Below are 26,748 nucleotides of genomic sequence, written 5' to 3'. Positions count from 1 at the left end.
AAAAAAAAAAAAAAAAACCAAGACGGGAAATCAAAGAACCAATGTTCAACACAGAAATTAAGAAACAGAGTGAATAGGCATAGAGAAAAAGTAAGCACACAGCAAGTGGAAAAGAAGAAGAAACTAAGAAAACTTGAAAGGAATAAATGAAAATTGACAACAGGAAGGACTTACAGGCAGAGGTGAATCAGTAGCCTTAAACTTGCCCTGTCTTCTCTTGGCATCAACAGGGTTAAGCGCCGCAGCCACAACCTTAAGCAGTACTTGGTCCTCCTTCACATCAGGCACCGAAACTTTGGAATCCAATTTGAGAACATCGACTTTTCCGTACTCCCCATAGAGCCAAGCCTTCATTTCTGATGGTATGGGAGAAGTTGCAGATGTCTCCATGGAAGCAGGAGCAGCTTGGGAATTAGCAGAGACTTTGAATCTAAGAGGAAGAGAAGGTGATGACGATGCGTCAATCCTTCGCCCGATGCATTCTACGAATGTGGAGGAGAAAGAGAAAGTTGATTTGAGAGCAGAGTGTGGCTTAGAGGAGGAGAGAGAGAGGGTTGTGGTGGTGAGAAGAGCTTCCATTCCTCTGTTTCACTTCACCTGGCTTATCTCTTCCTGCTTTACTGTTCTTAAACGACTTCGAGAAGTATGACAGTTGGCTGGATATCACAGTCGGTGCGCAAGGCGCACCCTCTTCAACTTTCTGCGCATGTTAGCGGATATTTTGTTACACTGATCCGGATTACGTACTGCAGACCGTTGATTTGGGCCTGGGTTGGGCAATTAGCATGGGAGTTGCTATTCTACACAACTAGCGTGTAGATCCGTTACTTCCCTTCTACGTGCCATCCCTCTCTCTATATCTGTATCTAGGGGTGTCAATTCTGAGTAAACACTAGTAGGCTTGACCGAGCAAGACCTGTTTACAGCCTGACCTAGATCAGTCCAATTAATAAACGTGTCGGGCTCCCGTTGGGCACCCGATCGAACCAACACGTTTATAAGTTCGACTTGAAACGACTCATTGTAGCTCGACCCATCCCGACCTCTTTAATATTACTTAAAATTCCTATCTTGCCACTATTAGTAAGAAACTAATTAAACTTTCTTACCTTTTGCTTTGTAATAGGATTTGATTTAATTAACCTTTGTTTTGTAAGTTGTAATGATCATAATTTTTTCTTTTTTAAAGAACAACCATAATCTCATGTCACTTATCTTATTTATTAAAGAGTTGCGTCACATTTGATATGATGTGGGAGATTTTTCCTACATTTGCAACTTGGGAAACCTTCTCCCATCATTTTAGGCGACATGTTTTCTATCCGGGTGCCTGGTCTACACCATCATTCCAATGTGTCATCTCTCTCTCTCTCTCTCTCTCTCTCTCTCTCTCTCTCCTTTGTGAAATGATATCTCTGGCTCCTACTGGGGGAGGAGAGAGATAGACCGAGTTTACTGGACAGAATGCATCTTTCCATTTTCTTATCTAACCGTATATACATATATGTATATGAGATAAGGTTCCAATGTGGGAGAATCTCCCCCAATACACTAAGATTTCATCTATAAGGGAACTCTAATGGTGAAGAAGGAGAGAGTTTAGGGATCCGAAAAGGCATGGGGATGGATCCCCACACTCACGTGAGGGATATGTTTTTCTCTACGTGTATGCCAGCGTTTCAAACGCGGAATCGAGGATCCAATTGAAATTGGCCTTCCCTAGAACCCTAATATTAACCTTCAGATATGAAAACTCACTGTTTTTAGAGTTTCATTTGCTGATCCTAGAGTTTCTTGGCATAAATGAAACGTAAAGCATCAACCAAAATCGAGATCAACCATGACCGATAGTGACCTAAATTGCTGATTTATCATTCCGATTCCCAATTCTTGAACCCATGATACATACTAACGAGACTCCACCAATAAGGATGGAATCGCATTGGGAGATTTTTTTTTTTTTTTTTTTTTTTTTTTAATTCCATATGTTTATATATTTACAAGAGTCACTCTTACAATCCGGATGGATCACATACATGATACAAAAGCTTCAGGATTGTTTAGCACTATTTCTCATAAATGAATTAAGCTAGAAATGCATGGTCTTGATTAGTCCAACTTTCACTATTTTTATTTATTTATTTATTTATTTTTATTATCGATGAATATTCAGGCCTTCGACTTGATTAGTCCCATGGGACTAAATGAGAAACATGAACAGTTAGGAATGCAGGAGGATAATCCAAAACCATGTTAAGGAAAGATCACTCATTCAACTAGAGAAGAAACAAAGTTATGTACAATCCAAACATCATCATACATTAAGAATTCAAATATCTCTCTCTCTCTCTCTCTCTCTCTCTCTCTCTCTCTCTCTCTATACATATAACTGTAGAATTCTCCTGTAGCTTCAGCAATTAGAGCTTCTCTATTTCAACTTTATTAGATCTATAGAAAAAGGGATAATATAAAGATTACAGACAATGGGAAGAGGAGGAAGAGGTGGAGGAGGTGGTGGTGGTAAATAGTGGAATTAGGTCAGGTAAAATTGCGGGTGCAGAGGAGGTATCCAGAGATGAGGGAACTGATGCCAAAGGAGAAAAATGCAAGGAAAGACATAGCTATGGAGGCACTGGCCATGGCTGTGAACTCGTCCTTCCCCCAGTTTGATACCCAGTCATCCACCCTAGTAGCTGCTGATGATGATGCCGATATCAACAGATAAGTCATCATCTGCACATACATACACATACATACATGTTCAAAATTGTACCAATATTACGCATATTCCTAAAATACCCCTCAAGACACACTGATAAAGAAGAGGAGTGGAGGACTTGCCTGATCAAGGGCAAAGTTTATGTGGAAGCGAAGTGGATGACGGATGACATGCTTGCCGGTGATGATATGATAGGCCATATCATACGCTTGAAATCCCGCGTACACAAACCCTATGATATTCACCGATATACAATACCTGCCATAGTAATCTCCAAATCTTCTTAATTAATTACAGATAAAAAGAGTTTAAAACCAAATTAATTGATCTCATTGACTAAACTAATCTACTCAAAATGAAGAAAAAACTGAGCAATAGAGTCAGAGAGACTCAAGAATCAAAACCAATCAAAAATGAGATCCAAAATTGGATCTTTACTTGCAGAATTGAACAAATTTTGATAAAAAAAATTGAACAAAATTGATAAAAATGGAAGATAGAATCGAACTGTAGTACCTGTATTCTTTGTATCGATCGAAGGAATCACCAGCCCAGCCACGAGTCTTGTCGGCGCCCATTACAGAGAAGGAAACTAAGCAGAACACCACTTCACATACCCTAATCACCAAAGCTGCCCTCTTCACCATCGCCTCTCTTTTTGACCTCAGCAGAATCGACGGTACCCCCCTGGATCTCCGGTCTCCTCGATCCCATACTCCATCTTCTGTTCCATGCCCAAAACCGTCTACTACTCCTCCTCCATCACCAACCCCACCAGGATCCACCTTGGTCACCATGCCCATCTCCTCCCTCATCGACCTATTCACCATCACCACCGGCGAAGCCGGCTTCACCCCCACGTTTCGCTGTTGTGGCTGCGGCTGCGATTGGGCTTCCGGCGGCGGTAATTCCTTTGTAGGTAGTAGGGGAAATGACCCATGATCATTGGAGTATCGATCGGCGACCACTAGTGCCTTGGATGGTGGAGGAAGGGTTAGAGGAGAAGAAGACTTCTCCCGTTGATTATTCTCTGCTGGGCTCTCATGAGCAGAACCAAAGGTTACACGAGGACGAGGAGGAGAATTAGACTTCTCCCGTTGATTATTCTCTACTGGGCTCTCATGAGAAGATCCGGAGGATAAACGAGTAGTAGTAGGAGGAGGAGAAAGAGGAGGAGGAGGAGAAAAAGGAGACTTCTCCCTTCGATTATTCTCTTCTGGACTCTCAGGAGCAGAACTGTATTTCTCTTCTTCTAGGTGTGCGCGAAGGGTCGACGAATCCATCTTCGTCTCTATCCCTTTTGGATTTGGCTTCGCTGCCATTCCTTCTTCCTGTTAAATCCCTCTCTCCCTCCCTGTAATCGTTTCTGTTACTCTCTTCCTTTCCCCTTTCTCCTCCAGTAAGCTTCTCTGTGAGTCCTTCCAAGTCTTGGCTCTTAAGTGTACTGGAAAAGCTAAGGTCTTCTCTTCCCTTCTCTTCTTGCGAACCCACAAGGAAAAAGAATACCCAAAAGTCCCTATTGGCTGAGTGGTCCACTGGAGAAGTAAAAAACGCTTACTTGGCCCAAAAGATTCTGTCCACTCTCCCTTCACTTCCTTCTTCTCTGTTTGATGTGTTTATGTTTCACAGAGAGCAACAATTAGTGTAGAAATGTTATATATATATATATATAAGGTAGGCCCCACTCCTCCAACCCAGAGTCGACTAAAGTATTCTTAAAGTTAAATATCATACAGGTCAGAGAGATTTTTCTTTCAATGGCGACTCATGGGTTTGTGCATCATGTATATATATATATATATATATATATATGGACGGCTATCTTTTTGCAATGTGGAAGGTAAGAAAGGATGATTAATAATAGAGATGTTATATGTACGGTCCATTACATCTACTAAATTCCTCTTACTTTGTGGTGTTCTCGTTTTTTAGGGGTGTACACAACCTTTGCATTCTTCGAACAAAAAAAAAAAAAAAGTTGCCTTTGTATTCAGCTATTACTAAAAGTTTGCATAAATTCCTCACATGGCAAGGATTTTAAATTCGGGATGGAAGGTTGAATAGGTTTCTATCGTTTTGATTCATATCATATTAAAATTGTTGAGGTACAATATCTTGAATTCCATCTGTGGTAATTTTTTTTTTTTTAAGATTATATAAGTATTTTTTAAAATTTTTAATATAGGGTTTCACAATATATTTGTAATAAATTTTTTTTTTTTTCTAAATGCATTTTGAGAGAAACATGAGAACGAGATATGTAATCCTATTCTCCATTGATAGTGAAGTAAGATTTCATCTCATCGAAAACATAGGCAATCTTGTCAAACCTTGTAAATCTATGCACATTATGTGATTACTTGTTCTTGTTTTTCTATTCTTTTTTGCATCATTTTAAGGTCGTGTTTCTACGGAAATCAGTCCCAAAAATCCTATAATCAACTGTTTTGGAACATCTATAATTGAAATCGGTCATTACTGATTCCTATCCAAATTGATCTATTTACTTAAACAAATTATGAAATTTTTAATCTTTCATTTTCTTCATCAGAGAAATGCTAACAAAACCAATTGAGAGGACTACGAATTCTATGAATCCCCCTCCTCATTGACATGTGAGCTTTAAGAAATTTAAATAATTTTTTGTGACCCACTAGATTAACATTCTAGTAATTTTATGAGCCTAACAAATGCAATGATCAAAACATAAAGGTTCCTTCCTTACCAAAAAATAATTAAAAAAAAAAAAACCAAAAAGGTTCCTTTGTACATGGCTTTGTAATGCAGCGTGAGCAACCTCAAATGCCCAAATTAATTAACTAATTATAATAAACAAACCAAAGATTTGCTGGTAATCCCAAAGGAAAAGTCTGAAGAAAAGAAAATCTATACTGCATGCAGTATTGGAGTCATCTTCAATGCTCTCACTATACACATCAACTGTGCTGCTCAGCTATTATAGCCAGAGTAAACACCAAGTCCTTTTAGCAATAGGTTTCACCATTGCTAAATATTTACATCTACAAAGTGAAAGGAGAGCCAAAGTTGGATTCGAATACCCCCAAAACAAAAGCAAAACAAAAAGATAAAACATTTTGTTGCCAGTGATGAAAAGTTGCAGATACCTAGATTTATTAACATCCAACCAAAAAAGTCTCCCAGGTTTCTTTGATCATAAGCTTTCTTCTGAGGGAAAAGGCATAGATTCCAGTTTATACCTCCCACACTCTCTTTTCCCCGACACAGAAAGAAAGAGGTAGCTAAAACAAGAAGGATTTGGGACAATTTTCACTCTCTTTCGATTATTTAAAGTTGTGGAATTTTAGGTTGAGCACCCTGCAGTCTGCATGACAGAGTGTCCACCACTTGATAGATGACCCTGGCAACCTCATCAATCAATTATTATTTTATTTTTTGTGGGAGGGGGGGGTGGTTTGAACGGAACCAGCAACATGACTCAAGACCAACTGGTTGAACTATCCCTCTGGTTGAAATCACCAGCCATGTCAATCAAAACCCAGGCACTGCCTCTTGACCACCTCTGCTCATGCAGTTCCTGACTTGAGGCTATGTTTGGAAGCCAAGAAAAAGAAAATCTATTCTAGTTTTGTACTTGGAAAATCCAAGATGGGAGTACCATCAGATCATTGAGTACCTGCACCTGCAGCCAAGCAGACCTATCCAGTTGCACATCCTTTTGAAATCGAGGAAAGTACAGAAAACAAGTCAATAGGATGAATACAATTTTGAGTTTTTCTATATGGCACTTTGGTATTATGTTATGTCAGCCGCAATATGATACACACCTCAGGCAGGGTGGAAACCCCTAGCCAATAGAACATAAAGACATACAATTACATACTGATGTCACACTAAGAAATCACATTTTGTCAGAGAGAAAGCTACCTTCTTCTCTCATCAAAACATGCCTCAAGTATCCCAAGCCTCTGCTCTGTATGTGATACGTCGTCATAAGAGACCACATGTTTTTTGAACAGGGATCCCATAACATGTAAAAAACAAAAGATACATAGCCTCACTCCGGTAGCTTCAGGCGGTTGAACAGCACCAGGAAACTCTGCTCGGAAACAACATAAAGAAACCCAAGATCTGCGCCTTTAACATATGGACCCAAGCCCTGAAAAATCACAAGATAGGTATTATGAGAAAATCGTGGTTATATCAATTTGCATTTTCCAACCAACCTCCTGTTCACACGCCACTCCAACTTCCAGTATTCATTCACTTATTCTTAACGTCTCTGAAATCACCTTTCTATCCAGAAATTTCAACTCCATGAATAGATAAAACTGTGAAGGAGACAATTGACAAGCTTGCCTTTTAACCCCAAGGCGATAGCTCAGATGGCAAGGATCAACACCTCACAATTGAGAGGCATGAGTACAAATCTCCTTAGGGCCAACTATCAAAACAATATATATATAACACAATGATGATCCGAAGAAGAGAAATATAGGTAAGCATATTCCAATAATTGGTCAATGTGCAGTCACTGAGACTAACATCCTCACATCCATCATCAAATCAATGCTGTCTCACAGATTGGTTGTAACAGGAAAAAGCGAAATTATCAAATGATACAAAGGACTAATTCATGTAGTCAGTGAGAACATATTGACAGATTTGGTCAACATTGAAGAGGTGGATGGTCTGTAATTTTTGGCACTGGCAATCAACATGAGAGATAAGTCCAGAGCGATGCAAATCCGACAAAATGGAAACTGGATGTGAGGAAGTATGGACCTCACACAAAGTTTTATGTCACAATGTTTTATGTAATATTGAAACAACTTAATTCCCGTAGATTTCTTTACCTTGCCCTTCAGCTGGAGTAGTTCACCATCAACCCATTGTGGATTTCGGAACCCAAATTCAGCTATTCTTCCTTGACCTTTGTAACTAGCAACCTGAATTTAAAGCTTTAAATCAGTTGCCATATCCAAAGAGACCGACACACAGATAGGAAAAGTGGCGGATGGAGCAACCTTAGGAAGAGAAAACATAGAACCATATAAAACCAAATGTAGTAACCCCATACTATACTGTTATTTGTTTGAGTTACTGAAATGACATGATTTCCTCCTAAAGAAACTAAAAATTGCTTCATTTGCCCTATTTGAAGATATAATTCACCAATGCTCAACATTTCGAAAATGCAGCATGATGTTATTTTAGAGGTAAATTTAAGGAATAGAAGGGGGAAAGTGAGAGGAAAAGAACCAAAAGTGGCTGTGAATAAATTAAAAAAAAGCCACCAATTGAATAGTGAATACCACTCCCAGCTCATCTGGATACATCCCCTGGTTGGATGTACGACACCCTTTCCCAATTTTAGCACGAAATGTAACCTGGTAGAAGAAAAAGATGTTAATAAATAAATATATGTTTATAAATATAGACAGTAACGATCAAACAAAGTTAAATAGTTATGAACCTGGCCAGCAGGAACATTTAGATCTCCAGTCAACTTTACTGCCTCAACATATTCAAAAAACTCGACATCTGAACACTCATCTGTGTCATCCACCCCATGCCAGTGACCAAATTTTCGTTTCAGCTGTACGACCTCAGTACCGTAAGGGCCAAATGCTCCCACATACAAGCCTGGGCTTAATAAAAAGCCAAATATACCATTTAACCATTAAATAGGAAACCAATGACATTGAGAAGCAAGGGTATTATTCCTAAGAGGAGTTAAATAATTACATAGGAAATCAATCAAGGCCTGGTAAAACTTACCATCAAAGGGGTCTAAATTATCTTTGGAAGTCATGATCCGACTAAAAGTTGTATCTCCAGAAATTGTGTTCCACTTTTGGGCCCGAGTAACAGCAAGCTTGACAATCTCACGAACATCTTTAGAAACCTAAATTAAGTTAGCAATTGATCAAGTCAATTCACAACAAAGAACACTAGACAACAAGAAGAGAGGGAAGTTGCAGTTTAACCATTATAGGAACCTTAAAATAGTGTCCCACAAGATGATGAGGGAAAAAAAAAAAAAAAGAATAAGAAGAATAAGATAAGTAAATATGTATGTAGCATAAGAGTAGAGTTGATTACACAAATAAGACAAAGCAAGCCTATTAACTTGAAGTGATTTCCCCGAACATCTGTAACCATTTCCGAACCATAGTAACCTAAACGGTTGGTTACCAAAGGGAAAGAGTATGTTCCTGACACGTTTTTAGAATCCCAAGCAGGTAAAAAGTACCAAGATTAGATAGAAGTTTACATCCGTTGTCATTTCCAGACCATAATAACTTAAAACTGTTGGTTACCAAGGGAAAAAGCTATGTTCTTGACACATATTTTTAGAATCCCAAGCAGGTAAAAGTTATCTGTTAAAGGTTACGATAAGTTATGTTGAGTTGTAAAGTTTAGGTTTGTCTCTAAGTTGAGTCTAAGTTTAGTTGTCAGTGATTAGTATTAGTGTTTATTTTCGTTTGTTATTTCCTTGTATTAGATTGTAATTAGGTGTTGGAATCATAGCAGGTTTCCTACTAACTACTAAGACTCTACTTTGCTGATTTATAAATAAACGAGGAAGCCAGAAGTACTGAATCCTATCGTGGCAGGTTGGATTCCCTTCTGTTGCACTTCACTCTCTCTCTTCTCTCCTTTCTCTTCACAATTGCAGGTACTGCCTTTGCAACAGTACCAAAATTAGATCGTTATAAACACCTAAGAGCTAATTGTTCTAAATCAAAATAATAAGTATTATCTGTACTAACCTCACCTTAACTACCAAAAAAAAACTTTGGTAACATCAAGAGGCATGCATCCAAATAAAAAGTACTAAACCTGTGCTAATCTCACCTTATCTACATTCAAAAATGCTTTGGCAACATCATGAGGCATGAGCTCAGAAACACCCTGAGCTGCAACTGCAGCCACTTTGACCTCAGGCACTATATTCTCTGCTACATCAGCATCCTTACTTCTACTTGGAACATGAAGCACAAAGGAATCCCTCTTCATATCTATTATTTCAGCTGGGAAGCGAACATACTCATCCTTAGAAGGAATATCTTCCATATTATGTAAAACCCCACCAATAAAAAACTTCATAGCCATATTCTTTCCCTCTTCCCTTGTGTCTGTATCTTCTCCAATAGCAATCTCATCAGGCTGGATATCATCCACATTGCCAGCTTCATCTTCAGAATTTTCAGCAGAACTTACAGTCTCATTACTTTCCTGCATTAACTGCTCCATATTGGCACTACCCCCTGTTGTCTCCTCAGGAACTTTAATGTTCATGACTTTGAGTTTCAATCCTGGAATTTTATCTTTAAGAAAACTAATAACACTACTTATGCCTTCTTCATTAGCATCCTTAATATTTACATTCTTCTCTTCATGTCTCTCCACCTTATCTTCTTCATTCACTGGAATGCCTTCTATGTGTGAGCTCTTGATGCCAACAGTGGATAGCTCATCAGTCAATTTTGATGCTGATGAGGAATTTGTCGGATTTCCTTTGGCCTTCTGCAAGGATACAACCTGTCCAGAGATGCAATGTCAGGTGTGATTGGCATAACTGGCAACGGCAAGCACTCACCACTAGCAAAACTACCGTAGACAGTAAACAAACAAGACCCAATATCAGCCAAGATAATTCTTTAACTGGACTGTTAAAGAATTCCCTTCTAGCCATAAAAAAAATGCAATTAGTAAGATGGCTACCACACTACTACATCACCCACTATGACTCTCCTACATGCACGTGTACCATATATCATTTGCAGATATTCTTCACTTCCCACAAATTGGGCATGTACAGATTTCCTCAACTTGCATAAAGAGCAACTCAATTAAAAATCTTTCTCAGCAAATCTTCGAGCCACTTCTCAAAGGCTGCCACACGCATAAGCATATATGATTAAGTCACATAGTATCAACCAAGACAGGGAAGATATCTGTGTATCAGCCATGTTAATATGAATCAACCCAATTCTGTTGGTTCTCCTTGCAATGATTAGGCCTAGAAAAACATAGTCTAGGCAGATTCCTATTAGAATGACGACATGTTTACAAGCACAACCTTCACATTGAGCACTAAAAACCTAGATTAGATGCAACAAACAAATAATATAATAGAAAACCTAACAGCACCTGCATTGTATAACTCTCATCTGCATCTTTGATGACAAAAATTTCAAACAACGGCGTCCCAGGAGATCCTGTAACTAATTGTCTGAAACAGCGAAACAAACAATTATCAATGGTGGTTTATGGTAGGTCAGAAACAAGTCTGAAGCAGAAAGATTTCTACCTTGGACTGTAACACCTCGCCACAAATCTGCCAACACCAGGGGTTATTCGTACCACTCTTCCAAAAGGATCATCAGAATCCTTGGAACAACCAAACCACCAACCTACCTGCAAATAAATAAAAATGTACACTGACGCTCATTAGGAAATAATTAAGTGCAGATTCATATGGCATTCTATGCATCACAATCAAATGTAATCATTATATTAATTTGTTCAAGAAATTCCATTGAAACCATTGCTACTACAAAGTACATATAAAGGTGTGAAACTAGTGAGGACCTGTGATACCTAGAACCTCATTTCACCTAACTCAACTGCATTTAACACAAAAAATAAAAGTGTGGGTGCAAGCCTAGGTTTGGCAAATGCTCTGGATCCAATCCATCCATACCTCTATTTTTGTTCTGAGTTTTGCCGAGATGAGGATTTTGAGATTGATGAGTCGCAAAACCAGAAAAAGACAAGATAAGAAATGAATAGAAAATCGAGGGCGTGTATGTGTGTTTGAGTGAGTGTTAATTTAGGTGTGGCTTCAAGAGGAGAGAAGATATAACAAATTATTTTGCCACATTTGATGACTCAGACATATCGTGCAGTTGCCCCCCAATGCAATCCTGGGTTTGAAAATCCAGATCATGCCTAAACATGAGATATACAAACAATATACATTCAAACACAACCAAATAGATTTTGGCACATCTACCAATTTCCAGCGACATATAATACTCTCTAAGTTTTGGAGTTTAAACTCTGAATGATTTGGGGATGAAATATGCACCACATCAAAGTCAAGTGAATTGCCTTTTGTAATGCTACACTCAAAAAATATTTTCAGGCACTTCTTGAGTGACCGAATTGCTATTTGTTGAAGAGATATAAAACTGGAAGTTAAGTTAATATGGAGCATAGTTGTAGTAATGATGATTTAAGAAATTACCTTTACCAAAAAAAAAAAAAAAAGATGATTAAGAAATTACCAGCCCGCTTCCACTAAGCCTACACAACCTTGATGCATCATGATAACGCTCCTCATCAATGGCATTCTGCCCATAAACAGAAACAGAAACAAAAATTTAATAAACGCCATGCTAGTTCCCCAACATAACTTCTGATTTATACATAACCAAACCTTCAGTTGAGACAAAATCTCCGCCACAGCATCCTTTGATGTTGCTTCTGCAATAGCGTCTTTCAGTTTTGCAGCTTCCTGGAAGTCCTCTTTCTCAATTGCATCTTCTAGTTGAAACTACAAAAAGAAACTAAAAGTAAGAAGATTTATAGAAGAAGCTGCATGATATATTTGGTATGGCAGATAATATATTCCTTAAGTATATTATTAGAGTCATAAATATTTCATATGAATCGAGCTTTTCCCACGGGTACATATCACAAATATTTGATTTGCATAATCTAGTAACTATGGGAGAAATAGTTAATTTCTAACAGGTTAGCTCTCACAACTGATATACAGAATCAGGTGGCTTAGGGATAGAAACATCAAAACCGATGATTGTGCAATTTAGACCAGGTCCAAACAGCAAAGATCGTTTCATACTTTCATATGCAATGAATTCCTTCTCATGAATGTTTCAATGGATAAGCAGTATTTATGAAGGGAATGGAAAATTTTTACAATGTACAATATGGGATAGTGTTCTTAGGGGTTGCAGTTGAGAATCTGAAGAATATTTAATAAGATTGTGGTCAAAGTACATCATTCAAAGGGATGTCAATCCCACGGCAAATGGAAACAACTAATGGGCCAATTAACAAAACACATAACCATGAAGGGATTGAGAAAAAAGCATCCAATAATTTCTTGATATTACTTGTATTGGCAATATGGATTTATGAGTGGCAATACTGGCTCCATAGGAGCTGATTTTATGAAGCTCACAAGTGTGCACGGAATCAAAGTTTACAGTACCCTCACCAAAAGTGATGCACATAAGCAACGTGTCCAAAAGTGTTCCATCACTTTTCTCTAAGAAATTTTTTCAGAAGCCAAAACTTTCTGGCTTGACAGATCTTGTCACAGTTTTTGAAAGCTTATTTAGTTTTTCAATTGAGACTCAGCTATTGTGAATTCAAGCTAGATTAGAAAGTTAAAGTCAACTGAGTTGCTATGTAATTTTTTCAGGGGGTATGAAAGCACTCAAAGAAGTTGATAAAATTAGAATAATGAAAAAGTTTAATCTTATTAGAAGTAGACTATGCAAAATCTATATATTGAGATTCCTTGGTAAATCTTTTTTTTTTTGGTAGAAGATTCCTTGGTAAATCTCGTGTATGAGAATAGTTTCAGCTTCCTTTTTTTCATTAATTAAGAATTTATCTTGCCTCCATCTAATAGGAACCCTTTAGACCCCATGTCAATAGTTAATTTGCTTCATGGTCATTACTGCTGCTAAAAGTCCCGACTGCTAGTTCTTTTAATTTTAGAAGTGAGCAAGTGTTCTCCTGTTCTATCATCATAGAATAGTTAATATCTTATTTGTGGACGAAATCTGTTGGAGTCATGAAGTAACATGGAGAGTTAAGCTGTTTTAAAATTTGCAAATCAATGAAACCCAGCGGCCAGTCTCCAAAACCAGCGTGACTGCACCTCTCCGGAATCATATCTAGGGTTGTACAAATTTGATGATACTTTAGTTTTGATACTTCTACACCCGCCAAAAAGAATCTCGATCAAAGGTGGTTTTACTGGTTTTTGAAATTTTGGGCTGGCTAGAGGGTTCAACCCTGACCCATATTAGGTATTTTATTAGGGACTTAGCATTCATGCCTAGAACCACTCCAATTTCAATTTTAAGTGAGAAAGGGACATATGCCAATACATAAGTTTCATGAAGGTAGGAAAGATCGAGTAGCCTTTCGCTTGAACTTTTGGGTTTGTTATCTCCATAGTGTACATCCTACTCAAGCTTAAAAGCACTGTTCAAACCCAGCACTTCTTAATTGATTGTGACGAAAACTGAAAACTAGAAACTAGGAAAGCATTAGCACAAGGCACTTTCTGAAAAGTGAGAAGAAGTTTAGTTTCCTTCCGGTCTCAATGCCACAATTCTCCTCACTGCTTACAGTACATGGGAAATTATAACTGTTTCCAATCTTCAGAATGATAACCACATGGTAGCAATTAGAAATTAAAAAGTTACGCATCAAGCCTTTAACTAGTCAAAATTTTGATTTAGAATCAAATGAACTTTTCTACTAGAAACCGGGAAAGGAATTCAACAGAACTCTTCAATTAGAAGCACTGAAACTGGTAAAAAAAATATTCCGAAAAATTAAAAAAAGAAAACGAAATGGGTTGGTTACCTTGAGCACCGACACGAAGCTCTCGGCCTGTTCAATTTCGGAGAAATTACGAGTCCATTGATTCCAATCCCAATTCGAAGAAGAGCTGCTACAACGGCAAGAAAGCTTAGAACCACGGCAGTTCCCCCAAATGGGTTTGCGAAGAACCGAACGCAGATAGCTCTGATTACTTCCTTTCTTGGCAGAGAAATCAAAACACGAGTTTCTGAACTGTGGCATCGGGGTTGCGATCCGGACGCCCCATGTCTGAACAACCACCATATCTACTATGAATTGCTGCTGCTCCCTTCCTCTCTCTCCTCACTTTACCCCTTTCTCTTCTGAGAATTTAGATGGGATTTATTTGAAACTGATAAACACCGGGAAGGGCATATACCCAGAGTACAAAACTTTCTCCTTATCCGATTTTCATCTTCCGTGCCATTAAGATTGAAGACATGGCTAAGAAACAAAGGCCAAACGCCAAAACTCGTTTATGCGAACTGTGAGAGCATGGAAGGACCATGTGGCCTATAATCGACAAAGACTTTTGACAGCAAAATCGGATATGCATTAGCCATAGGCATCCATTTTATATATAAACCCAACACCCGAGCATCTCTCTCGGTCTCTGCTCGATTTGACAGGATCACAGGCCACCACTCCAGCATTTACCAATCTTCTTTCGCTTTTCTTTCTTGTGGAACAGAAAATTCTAACCTAATGGTCACGGTTGAAATTTTTGAGGAAATGGGTCCATAGGTCAATCGTCGCCAATTCCGTGAGTGAAGAGATTCTCTATTCGCCAGAAAAAAACTGGATTACTGATCAACATTTAATAAGACGCGATCAAGGTTTTAAAGCTCCTATTGGTATTGATCGGGATCGGGATCGGGATCGGGATCGGGATTGGGATCGGATGTATTTATCTAATCTTGAAAAATAAAATTTTAGACCACTTTACCCTTATACCTTACCAGCATATCTCACTGATAGACAACTAATCCAATATCAATACCTAAAACCATGGATGTTAGACCCACACCGACACTCTTACTCTCAATCTCATGACTGATGCAGTTAATACCAGTCTTCGCACTGCCAGTGGTGTGACATGCAAATTTCTCCCCAAACTGACAAAGAGGGACGCTTCTTCCAAATTTTTATATCCAGATTTAAGATGAGGTATTAATTAGAAAATTTCCTCTTTAGTATTGATTTGACTTCACTTCCCTTTCCTTTATTTTCCTTGCAATCAATCAGAGCCATCAATAGGAATTTCATTCCCTACATTCCGCTTATGAGAACTGTTAATGACTATTCCTTCTGTATAAACTCAGTAAAAATAGTGCGCCGAGGCATGAGATGAACAGGTAACACCCCCCACCCCAAAAAAACAAAAAAAGCACAAGGCTATATGAATTGGGTACTATTAATGTTGAAGCTGGGTTGACTGATCAACAACCATGCATTCCCTCAATGGTGCAGGAGTAATGCTGATGGGATCTTGAGTGACAGTTGCCAATCTTCCTTCCTCAGCAGCTTCCAAGGCACTTTCCACACCATTGTCTGGTACATTCTCTGTTCGGATTGGTCTGAGCAGACCCTGCAACCTCAACAGATAACTCTGGCCAACAGGCTGAGCTCGCACATAGCGTGTGGTGGTCACAACACTGGCAGACGTCCGCCCAGAATCAGCTTGGAGGTTGGAGAGGGCACTGAGGTCAAGGTTAGGGAAGACAGAGCATCGGCAACGTGGACACTTTACATTCAGCCGAAGCCACTCATCAATGCATTCCACATGGAAATTGTGAGCACAGGGAAGCCCACGAACCTGCACCAGTTCTAGTAAGAGACTTGGAGCTCAAGAGTTCCAAAATTCTTACATAAAAGAAAGCAAAAAACGATACATATCATAATCCCTCCCACACTTCACTCATGCTATCACAGGTTAGAACCACCTGGGTGCAACAACTTGGATGTGATCCTATAATACAGTAGTTGAAAGTACATAAATCCACTGCTTACATAGGCAAAGTCAATCAAGCAGGTCAGATGGATAGATAAAAAAGATGGCCAGAGTATTCTAAGTGCCACCATTTGTAGGCTGTGAGAGGGAAAGAAGCCATTAGACCAGACCAGACCAGAAACAAACATGTGAACCATGGGCAAGATCAACAGTATGTAATCACTCTTCGGAAGGATCCATATTGACTGGTGGTAATTCACCAATCACAATGCCCCTTTATTGTGAAAGAGAAGACGCTGATGAAACTTCCAAACTGACATTTGTACAGAACTGGGAGTTATGGATGATAGAGTAACTCCTAATTAAGGAAATACCTACCTCATTACCTACACTGAACTCTTCAAGGCAGATAGGGCATTCACTGCAATCAGTTGGAACAGCTTTTAGCCTAAACTTGGGAAGTTCCTGTATAAGTGCCTCCACTGCTTCTCTCTGCGTGCAACCAACCAACACAGAAAACCACAGCTCTATCAGAATCATGAAAGGAGTTAACACTAGATATGCAACATAACCAAGTAATAACATATCTGGATCAGCCAATAAGGGAATCAAAAGAATCAATTCAAGAAGACCATTATTTTTACAGATTGGTATTTTAAGACAACATTTTATATTATTTCTTAAACCTAGTTTTCCTTCAGCCACGGTCAAGGGAGAATATTCGAGAGGACAAAGCCACGAGCAGCGGATTGGTTAGCTAATTTTGCTTGTGAGTCTACAATAAATTTGATTTTCTATGGTGATGATCCCCTTCCAGGTGATCTTATTTGCATCATTCGAGAGGACAAAGCTGGTTTACCAGTCTTTAGAATGTAATAGTTTATTTGATAAGGGTTTTCTTTTGGGTTTTGAGAGTGATAGTGTGACTTGTCTCTCCTGGGTTGGGGTAAGGCGGCTTATGTCCCCCCCTTGTCTTTTTATTATCAGTTTCAGTTTTAATAAAATTCTAGGGGCTATCTCGGGTCCCAGATAATATTCAGGATTAAAAAAAAAAAAAAGGGTCAAGGGAGAATACCTTGATCGATGCCTTCGAATGGTGTTGAGAGGGTTGCACAAGGGTGGTGGGGGTATAATCGAATTTGTCCGATAAGAAGGGGGGAGTATTAATGACCCTAGGATGATGGATGAACCCTACTCTATAGTGAAGGAAAACTTTTCCCTTACTTCTTTGACAGAATGGAACTTTATTTATATAGAAAAAACGGAAGCCTATTTATAGCACTACAGATCTTAATAAGATAAAGAGAACGGCAAAGACCACCTCCCTTCTCTCATCTCCAACCATTTGATGACTAGGGAGACGTCACATTCAATAACAAAATCTACCCTATTCCAAAATAGATAGAAACCTCCAAATCACAACAAAGTCCAACTCCACAAATAAAGAATCAGATCTGCCAATTACACCTGAAAATACCCGATAGATTAGGCATTTTGATCCAAGAATGCCTCCGCAATACCTCTAGGACCCAAATTTCCCTTAGAGGTCCCATCAAAATTGAGCTTAATCATCCCAGTTGAAGGAGGCCGAAAAAATGCTGGAATCAATAGAAAACAGTCACAAATTGACAGCTTAGCTATACTCCCTCTTGCTGAAGAGAACAAACAGGAGGCTACAATGCAGGAATATCGGATTATCAAAGTAGAAGGAAATATTCCACTCAATGAGGGACAGGGACGATTGCATTTATTCAAGCCCACGCCATGGCATTCCAGTTTATCTTACCTAGATCCTATTGAGCCCATCTTTGGTGGTCTAAGAAGATAAAGAGGCTCATCTGTACTTTCTAAGAGGAGTTGAAGCAAAGGAAAAGAAGAGGAAAAGTAAACCAAGGAAGTTTCACCTTGTCAGATCTAAATGGGCTTGCAAGCCCATGAAATAGGGGCTTAGAGACGATCCAAAAAGCAAAGCGCTCTTTGAGAAATAGCTTTGTTGGTTTAGCATTGAGTCTCTCGAACAACTGAGGGAGGTGATCATAGACAAGCATGGAACACAAGATAGAGACTTAAACCCAAAGAGGATAAGTGACACTGGGGCACTAAAACAGTAGTTTAGTTTTATGAATGGTAAAACAGTGATTTGTGAGGAGTTCAAGAAAAAAAAAAACCTCACAAGAAGGAAATAGAAAGGTGTAAGTATCATCTCTATTAGTGTGTGGATATTGGACAATATCTAAGGAAGACGTGAGAAATGGCTGTTACGTGTTATTAGGTGTTACGACTGTTCTGGGGTATATCTGGTAGTATGTGGTGAGTTATGGGTAAAGTTGTAATCATCTTATGGGAGAGGGCTCCCTATAAGGCAGTGTGGCCTCTGCACCAGCACGGGGACCAATGGGAGCACTAGTAGAGGATCAACATGCCACCTTTCATGAGGGAAGGGGAGGGGCAGCCATCTCCTTATTTTATTTAAGTCAGGCCACTCTCTCTTGCCTTTGGTTCTTCTTTTCTCTTCTTCAATGCCGGCACAGTAGGCTTTGAAATTATTTCAATGGCCATTGTTTTAAAGTTAATCTAGAATTTTTGCACAGGTGCATTCCAGAAATTCTCATTCACATAATATTTTAATAGAAGTTGCTTTAAATGATTTTTGTCATCATTGCTCATATATAGCAAGCACATTACCCCCAGGATGGTGTTTCATCCTGCATCAACTTCACTAATTCTCCAGGTGCTAGTCAAAGCCCCGATAGTAGAGCTCCATAAAACAAAATCTAAACATAAGTCAAATGTAGAGCCAAACGTGGTTCTCATGTTTACTAAAAGGATATCCAACAACAAACCAGGGGCCCATCACAACTACAATTAAGGAGAACACCAGTGCTAACACCTAATAACAATTACCTGGGTTGCAGTCAAGTAAAGTCCTGGATGGTAACCAGCCGTATCTTGGCCCATCCCTCTCATCTCCTGACCAGCAGCTTCAAAAGCCCAATCAGGTACCCGAATCATGTCAACCAAAACCTGAAACAGAAAAAAAAAAATGACCTTTTGAATAAACATGATCTGGTTCCAGAAACATGAACAAGAAGCCAAATAGCAGGAAACTTTCTCCGTAGAAATCAGCAATACAGTTTGCTCATCAAGAAAAGAACAAAACTGAAGAAATGCAAGTTCCACCACTACACTAAATCAAGGGCCTTGCCTTCTTCCAAACCATAATTCATCCAGGCTTTTCTCACCACCTCAACCCACATCCATTTTGGCCTTTCACTGATTTGTGCTACTCATCATGTAGGCCTGGGTTTGGGGAAGAAATGAAGGGAAAGAAAGTAATTCACCGACACAACACATGCTGCGTTTTCTTATTCAGCAATAGAAATTAAGAACTGAGCTGATATCAGAAGAGAAATAACAGTGTTGTTTTGAACTGGTAAGAACATATGGGCCTAGATATAGTTAATTGGCAGAACACAAGACTAATGTGGGTGACCCCAAACAGGTGGGATAAGTAAATTTGAGTTCATTTTCTGAATAAACTTCTGCTCCTTGGTTCATATAAAACGGCCAAGCTTATTTAAAATGAGTTTATCTATCAATTCTAGCATGCTTGCTTAAACAGTTCCCTATTCCCAGATATATAAAATTCTTTCTCAAATCTCAATTCTATCAAAACCAATGAGAATCATTCTAAAAGTCTGAGAGTGGACTTTATTAATGTATTTAGGAGAAAAGATTGCTGGTTGGCGATGCCAAAATGGAATCTTTTTTCTATCATTAGTCCATGTTACTCTTCACCCCATATTTATGAATGTCCGAAAATACCCTAAAAATTGAGACCATGGGTCCAAAATGCCCCAAAAAGCAAGTGACTGACCATGGTCGTGCCGACCAGCAATCCCAAGCCCCTTTTTTATGTGCTCTTTTTCCTTTTTTTTTTTTTTTTGGACGGGGGAATGGTTAGGGGAACAGTGTGAACCATCTTACATGGAGGAATCTCATCGGTTTTTTTTTTAATTTAAGGCTCCACTAGGTTCCATTAAAAACACAAAAAAGGAAAATTTTCCTTTAAAATAGGATTTTCCACTGCTTGATTCGACATAAAATGCAATGTGTGTGTGTGTGTGTATATATATATATATATATAACAAGACAATTTTTGCATGGAGTAAAATTTTCACATAAAATATAATTTTGAGGGAAAACAAAACAAGCATACCAAGTCCGTCAAAATTTAGAAGTTTACGTTCATCTTGAACACCAAGTAGACAATGATATGAGAAAGTCAAAAGCCTTTAGTAAGGTAGAATTATTTCTCTTGAAAAGCTTCCAACACACCCATAGTGCTTTTGGAAGGGAGGACCCCATTGAGACAAGTTCCATCACTAACCTTTGTAATGTTCCCCCAACCTCTCTCATGTAGCTGTAGTTAAAGTCCCATTGGGTGGTTAGGATAGACCACAATAAAAAATAAATAAATAAATAAACCTTTGCAACGTTTAATTTTTTACTTACATGCGCAGGCCGCAGGGGAAAAAAACTACTGACACGGGGTGGAGAATGTTGCTTTGTTTTACCTGTTATCAAATGGATAGAGATGTCTGATGGTGGCTCCTGGAGATATCTCCATTTTATCAGAAGGGCCAGGTGTGTCAACACATCTGGAAAAATGGTGTTCCATTGGAGGATGTATCCACTCCTGGAGATATCTCCATTTTATCAGAAGGGCCAGGTGTGTCAGTGCATCTAGAATAATGGTGTTCCACTGGAGGCAAAAGATTTCCCAGACTGCAAGTTCACTGTGAAACCTATTGAATGCAAGCCATTTCGTGACACATGTAAGAGTGATTTTGCATTTTCCACCATTAGTCATCTAAAGAATGGTTGGTATTGTCATGCGTCAGATTTCAGAATCAAATTCAATCATGCACACCATGTATTGGCATGCACCATCTCGATAGTCTTATATTTTCCCATGCTTTATTTTGCCACTTGGCGAACTCTGTCTGGGCTGAAACTTCACATGTAAGCAAGGGACCTTGGGGTCCACTTATTCACAAAATTCCAGTGCCAGTCCAGAGACATCATCTGGACTACGCAGACCAGGAAACCATTCTGTTAAAAAATTTCGCTTTTGGGTCACATTTCTTCTCTTTCTAATGTCTAAACTACAGACTGCAATAGCAGAATTTTTTAAGGCAGAATATTTTTCCATGCAAGTGATACATATAGAATGCAGTATATAGTTGAATAAAACATTCAAACCCTCCACAACATCGTAATTCTAGTTCAAACTGATTAATGTGGTATTTAGAAATTTCTAAGGTTGTTTAAAGGAATATTTCCTTCTAGGTTGTAGAAAAGCGTTAAAGTTCACACAAAAGGAAACCACTAACTAAAAGGAAAGTTTCACAAAAGCACTACAGGACTAAATGAAAAATCGAACCCAAGGAATTTTAAAACTTACACCATGTTCTGAAATCGGAATCCCTTGTTGAGCACGTAGCTGGTGTGCTTGCCTTCGTGCCAACCACTAACCAGGAAAAAAAAGTATCAATTAGGGTCAATATATCAAAGGTAACAGAACTGTTTAGAACACAAGCACACTGATCAAATCAAATCATTTGGAGTAATAAAGTCATGGGAATCAACAAATTACACCCATCCTACAAGATTGTCATTCAATCATGAGGAAAGATATCAATGGGCAGAGTTGTTGGGTCATGGCTGAGTGGGAAGGATGAACTTTGCAGGGGAGGATGGTGACAGTATGAAAGATTTGGAGGAAATCTGAACCAGCCAACCTTTCCATACCATAAAACAACCAGTACTTTTTGGGACTTGATCAAACTCGAATTTCCCTATTTTCTCTTGTTTCCTTTCAGGATTTTCAGGCCTCCAAAAAAAATTCTCATCGAATAGAAGAGACATATCCATTAACGATTTCAGTTCATGCAAACCTTTCCATGTAATCAGGAAACTGGCATGCAATTGTAGTGAGCTCATGAATGTCGAATGGCATACTTTGGTCACCATTGCATCGCAAAGCTTCTTGGTCTTGACCAGAGAACCATATAGATGATTTTGGGTCTTTGAAAGTTGAAACTCAAAATCTCATGTTTAAAAATCAGATCCCTCCATTGGATGTCACCTAGCTATTAAATTGCGAATGGAAAAAAAAAATAAAGAATGAGAATGATGAGTCATAAGATTTTGTAACTATCTGTACATTCCTTAGAAAAGCTAATAGGTTCTTTTCCTCTTCTTTGGGGGGTGGGGGTGGAAGGGCAGTCAAATGAATATGTGGCCCAGACCATAGGTCTTGTAACTATAATTGTGTTTCTTGCTATCTTCTATGGAGGTATAATGCAATTATCCAGTCCCATATTCAGCAGATATCACTCCAGCTAACCAAATAATAAGATGCTGTGCATTTCCTCTTCCAGCAATGGTATATCATCATAATCAATAGATAATGTGGAGCATCCCCAAAAAAAATTTCTATGAAGTCAACCTGATTATTCACTCATCAATAATGATAAGAAAACATTGGATCGATTGGGAAGCAACTAACCTTTCCTTTAGAGATGCAGGCAATGCAAATGAGACCACAATAGCTGAAAAGCAACCAAATAAGGAAACCCCATTTCTGACCTTCCTCAGGCAACTGGAAGTAACAAATAATGAAGCACATGTAAATGAACCTTTGTTTGCAACTTATGTTCTCTACCTGTAGAAAAAGTATTCAGAAACTTACACAGCTTCTTGCACTTGTAAACCAAAGGGTCCCAATTACAGTCCAAGCCCAAAGGAACGGATAAAGTAGCAGTGAAAGAATTGAAAGAACCACAATTCTTCCACAGAAACGAGCATATCTTTGCTGCCACCCAAGATCCCTGGTATCATGTAAGATGGAACCGGAACAGGGGGGCGTTGAATCATATTATTCACAATCCATACATGAAACACGAGAATGTCTAAATAATTTCCTCCAAATTGAACATAAAAGCAACTTTTACGAGTAACAAATAGTTTATGAAAAGGATATTAAGCATGATATAAAAACAATGTAACAAATCTAAAAGGAATTAAAGTCAAAACTTTTAACTCTATCAACTGATAATTAAAAAGATTTAGATTTAGGAACCATATGTTATTAGGGGTACAGCAGAGGAAAAGGTAAGGTTCAGTTTTCATGTTGTATATTCTGGTAGACTTGGACCACCGGGCAAGGTAACCACATAGGAGTTTGATGGAGTTAGCAACCATGTAGATACAGAGGTCGTGGAGTCTATAGGATTGACTTCTGCAGATCGATACACTTTCGTGAAACAGTAGTAATTATATTTTTTTTACAGATAATGATGTATATTTGTAAAGACTTCCTTGTATATTATTAACTCTACTGTCTGTGTATGTATGTGTGTGTGTGGGTGCGCGCGCGCGCGCGCGCGTGTGTGTGTGTGTGTGTGTGTGTGAGAGAGAGAGAGAGAGAGAGAGAGAAAGAACTGAATGGAAAAATTGAGGATTGTGCAATAATAGAGGTAAGAACTTTCTAAAATTAACATTTCCAGTCAACATTTATGAAGATCTTCTAATTCACTCCGATCAGACAAAATGAACTGAAACTATTTTCAGACTAACTCCATACTAGAAAAAACACCATCCTTTCTCTGACCAAGCCTTGATCATAAACTTGGGAAGACCTCAACAGGGAAATGTTCATCTACCTGCCAATAGACTGCAAGAAGTAGCTAACCAATACCCAAGTTGTAACGTCTCTTCTAGAAAATAGTATGCATACGTAAATCAGAAACTTGGGAAGACGTCAACAGGGAAATGTTCATCTACCTGCCAATAGACTGTGAGAAGTAGCTAACCATTACCCAAGTTGTAACGTCTCTTCTAGAAAATAGTATGCATACGTAAAACATTCAGAAGACCTTGAAGTGAACACTTTTGACCAGTGTATGAACACTCTGGAAATCAGAATTCTCAACACCCCCCCCCCCCAAAAAAAATGGAAAAGAATTCCCACAATCACTATTCTCTTTTTTTCTCTAATTTGAAGAAATAATTTGAAAATAAAACAGCTAGTACAAAAATGACTAACAAACCACAGTAGAGACCGGAACAAATGTACAACAAATTTTATCCATACAGTTAAAATTATGTCATAGCCAAGGATTAAAGTATCGGTATCAGTCGTTGTATCAGTCGGCTAAATTTAAGATATGAATCGGAGGGTATCGTATCGGTATCGATATTGGAGATACTTTAAATCATGGTCATAGCCTTATATTCAGATTATGTTTATCAGTGAATGAGTGCCTCTCCTTAAAGAAGAAAATCATTCACATTCAATGGCCCCAGTAAAAAATGCGTTGACACACACCCAGAAGGGGGACAGCAACGTCTTCCAACACGCCAGTCTCAAAAGTCAAGTGAACTTCCTGCAAATGTCTATATAAAGAACCCAAAGGAAGCTCCTCAGGGGGGATCATGAATCAAGCCCTAAGAGGCCCTGATTTGACGAGAATCCAACAGTTCTTCACCGAAATTTGGAGTCCCATCATTCAACTCGGATCAGGTATGAATCCAGGATTTGAAGAGTTCGATATCCTTTGAGATAAAAAAAGGTTTCCAGGCCTTTCCTTTGTCAAAATCAATAATTAATAAGAGGTCTTCACCAGTGTAAGTGCATAAAAATTCAAAGGTGGCATAACCTACTGTTCTCAGTATCGGGTGATCCTATTGGGAGTTAGGATACCAGTTGTCTCTTAGTGGCCTAGTTTTTTGCAATACCACCATTAATGTAGGACTAGGTCACCAATAGACCACTAATAAATTATAATGCAAGAGCTCAGCAACATAAGAAGCCCAAACTAAAACCAAAATAATGCATGCAGCTCAATCTAATCGAAACGTTGTTAAACAGGTGTTACGGGGAACTGTCCTATTTAATTTATCACGCACACACAAACGCTTCTTTGTACCAATGATGACCTGACATCTTAGACAACTAAATCTAAGGAATGACACTATATAAATTGACTGCGACAAGCAATGTAAGAAAGAGAGAAAATAAAAAAAATTTAATCTCATCATGTACATAATTTTCATGTTGGTACAAATAGAGCATGCTAAGTAAACTATGGTGAACATCAATCACGATAACATTAGCAGCATAAAGTGGGAACACTTACAAACCCATCCCCGCAGCTAGGCCATTGTCGACAAACATTAATAGCCGGAAAACAAAGACAGTTGTATAGTCAACCTGTAACAACAACCACCAGCAGAAGAAAGTACAAATGTAACAGATCAAAACTTATGAATCCTCTGAAAATCCCAATAATAAAATCTTCAATGACTGCAGAAGTCAATGGTGTATTTTCAAGAGCCGAAAGCTCACCACAATCCATATATGCAAAGGGTGAATACAGAGATGATAACGCTTCCAATTGATCGAAACAATGATTCTATTAAACATATCGTTAAAGAATAAAACACAATCTAAGAGAGTGACAGATCAAGTTCAAGTTTCCGAAGAGAGAAAATACAAAATTTTCTTAACCTTACAAATGCTTAACTAAAACAGTGTGTGCACAAAAAAGAAGTAAGTTACAGTGGCAAGAAAAATGATAACATCAAGATCAATAACGAGGATACACACTTGTCGCGAGCATTGACAAGAAGAAACCATCATACCTGCAAAAGAAACCACAAAATGAATCGCAATAAAACCCTAGTACGACATATAAAATCAAAGAAAATTAACAAAATGAAGAGGAAAACGTACTGAAATTTCTTTAAATGAACAGTTCTCACATTTCCAACGAAAGATTGAAACTCACCACTTGAAATCTACGCCTCTGATGGCCATTCCTTCGAACTACATCAAAACCCCAAACCGCTTAGACTATGGATCGGTTTCCTCCAAGTTGATTCGCGGAAATTTTCACAGAAGATGAACAGTAGAGAAGTGAAGAGATGAATTTGAAATAAGAAGAGAACAGCTCCGAGACAACGACATTGGAAGAGGGAGCAAAGCAGTTAGTTACCCTTTTTCTCGTATGTCTAACTGTGTATCGGAAAGCAGCAACCTCGATCCTCACTCTCTCAAGAATTTTTCCGTTACTTAGGCTTAGTTTGGTTCTCAATAAATGAATAAAAAGAGGAAAGTAAATGAGAACTAGGATTCTCTTCTTTGTGGGTGGGACCTAGGGGTTGTTAAGTACGGAATTACAGGTAATGCCATGTGATTTTAATTGGTAATATACAATTCTTTAAGTTCGTTAAGTTTTAAAAAACGGTATATATATATATCGGGTTCATCGGGCAATTCCTTTCGGAGTATCGTGGCCTGGTGGAGCGATTCTAATTTCTGACTAACTATCCGATTCAGCTTGATACGGGTAATCTGGATCGGTATCGGCACTGTTTTTAAAACCATGAT

General features: G+C 38.5%; 4 protein-coding genes across 4 annotated transcripts in view; all 4 read right to left on the bottom strand.

The window, feature by feature from the left end:
• LOC122075670 (2-methylene-furan-3-one reductase) overlaps window positions 1–633 on the bottom strand; it is a 2,889-nt gene extending 2,256 nt beyond the window's left edge. The window contains exon 1 of the mRNA XM_042640789.1: window positions 175–633. Within this exon, the coding sequence (XP_042496723.1) occupies window positions 175–579 (405 nt within the window). The 5' untranslated portion in view covers window positions 580–633. The remainder of the gene's footprint in view (window positions 1–174) is intronic.
• A 1,620-nt stretch (window positions 634–2,253) lies between these two features.
• LOC122075644 (CASP-like protein 4A3) lies at window positions 2,254–4,327 on the bottom strand. Its single transcript, XM_042640750.1, has 3 exons — window positions 3,236–4,327; window positions 2,842–2,977; window positions 2,254–2,733 (listed from the first exon to the last, which is right to left on the bottom strand). The coding sequence occupies exons 1-3, from the start codon at window positions 4,039–4,041 to the stop codon at window positions 2,539–2,541; spliced, it is 1,137 nt and encodes a 378-aa protein (XP_042496684.1). The 5' UTR covers window positions 4,042–4,327; the 3' UTR covers window positions 2,254–2,538.
• Window positions 4,328–6,454: 2,127 nt separating this feature from the next.
• LOC122075480 (protein EXECUTER 2, chloroplastic-like) lies at window positions 6,455–15,102 on the bottom strand. The gene is made up of 11 exons (XM_042640518.1): window positions 14,342–15,102; window positions 12,150–12,266; window positions 11,998–12,063; window positions 11,019–11,125; window positions 10,859–10,940; window positions 9,560–10,246; window positions 8,480–8,606; window positions 8,175–8,344; window positions 8,014–8,088; window positions 7,555–7,647; window positions 6,455–6,857 (listed from the first exon to the last, which is right to left on the bottom strand). Exons 1-11 carry the CDS (start codon window positions 14,600–14,602, stop codon window positions 6,756–6,758), a joined length of 1,887 nt encoding a protein of 628 aa, XP_042496452.1. The 5' UTR covers window positions 14,603–15,102; the 3' UTR covers window positions 6,455–6,755.
• Window positions 15,103–15,582: 480 nt separating this feature from the next.
• On the bottom strand, window positions 15,583–26,439 carry LOC122075481 (E3 ubiquitin-protein ligase SIS3). Its single transcript, XM_042640519.1, has 10 exons — window positions 26,147–26,439; window positions 25,962–26,000; window positions 25,705–25,771; window positions 25,496–25,569; window positions 23,047–23,185; window positions 22,864–22,956; window positions 21,757–21,822; window positions 19,194–19,313; window positions 16,668–16,781; window positions 15,583–16,154 (listed from the first exon to the last, which is right to left on the bottom strand). The coding sequence occupies exons 1-10, from the start codon at window positions 26,173–26,175 to the stop codon at window positions 15,753–15,755; spliced, it is 1,143 nt and encodes a 380-aa protein (XP_042496453.1). The 5' UTR covers window positions 26,176–26,439; the 3' UTR covers window positions 15,583–15,752.
• Window positions 26,440–26,748: the final 309 nt, after the last annotated feature.

This window comes from Macadamia integrifolia, chromosome 4, assembly GCF_013358625.1.
Source record: "Macadamia integrifolia cultivar HAES 741 chromosome 4, SCU_Mint_v3, whole genome shotgun sequence".
In the NCBI taxonomy this organism is placed as follows: Eukaryota; Viridiplantae; Streptophyta; class Magnoliopsida; order Proteales; family Proteaceae; genus Macadamia; species Macadamia integrifolia.
This window is presented reverse-complemented; position numbering and strand designations above follow the sequence as displayed.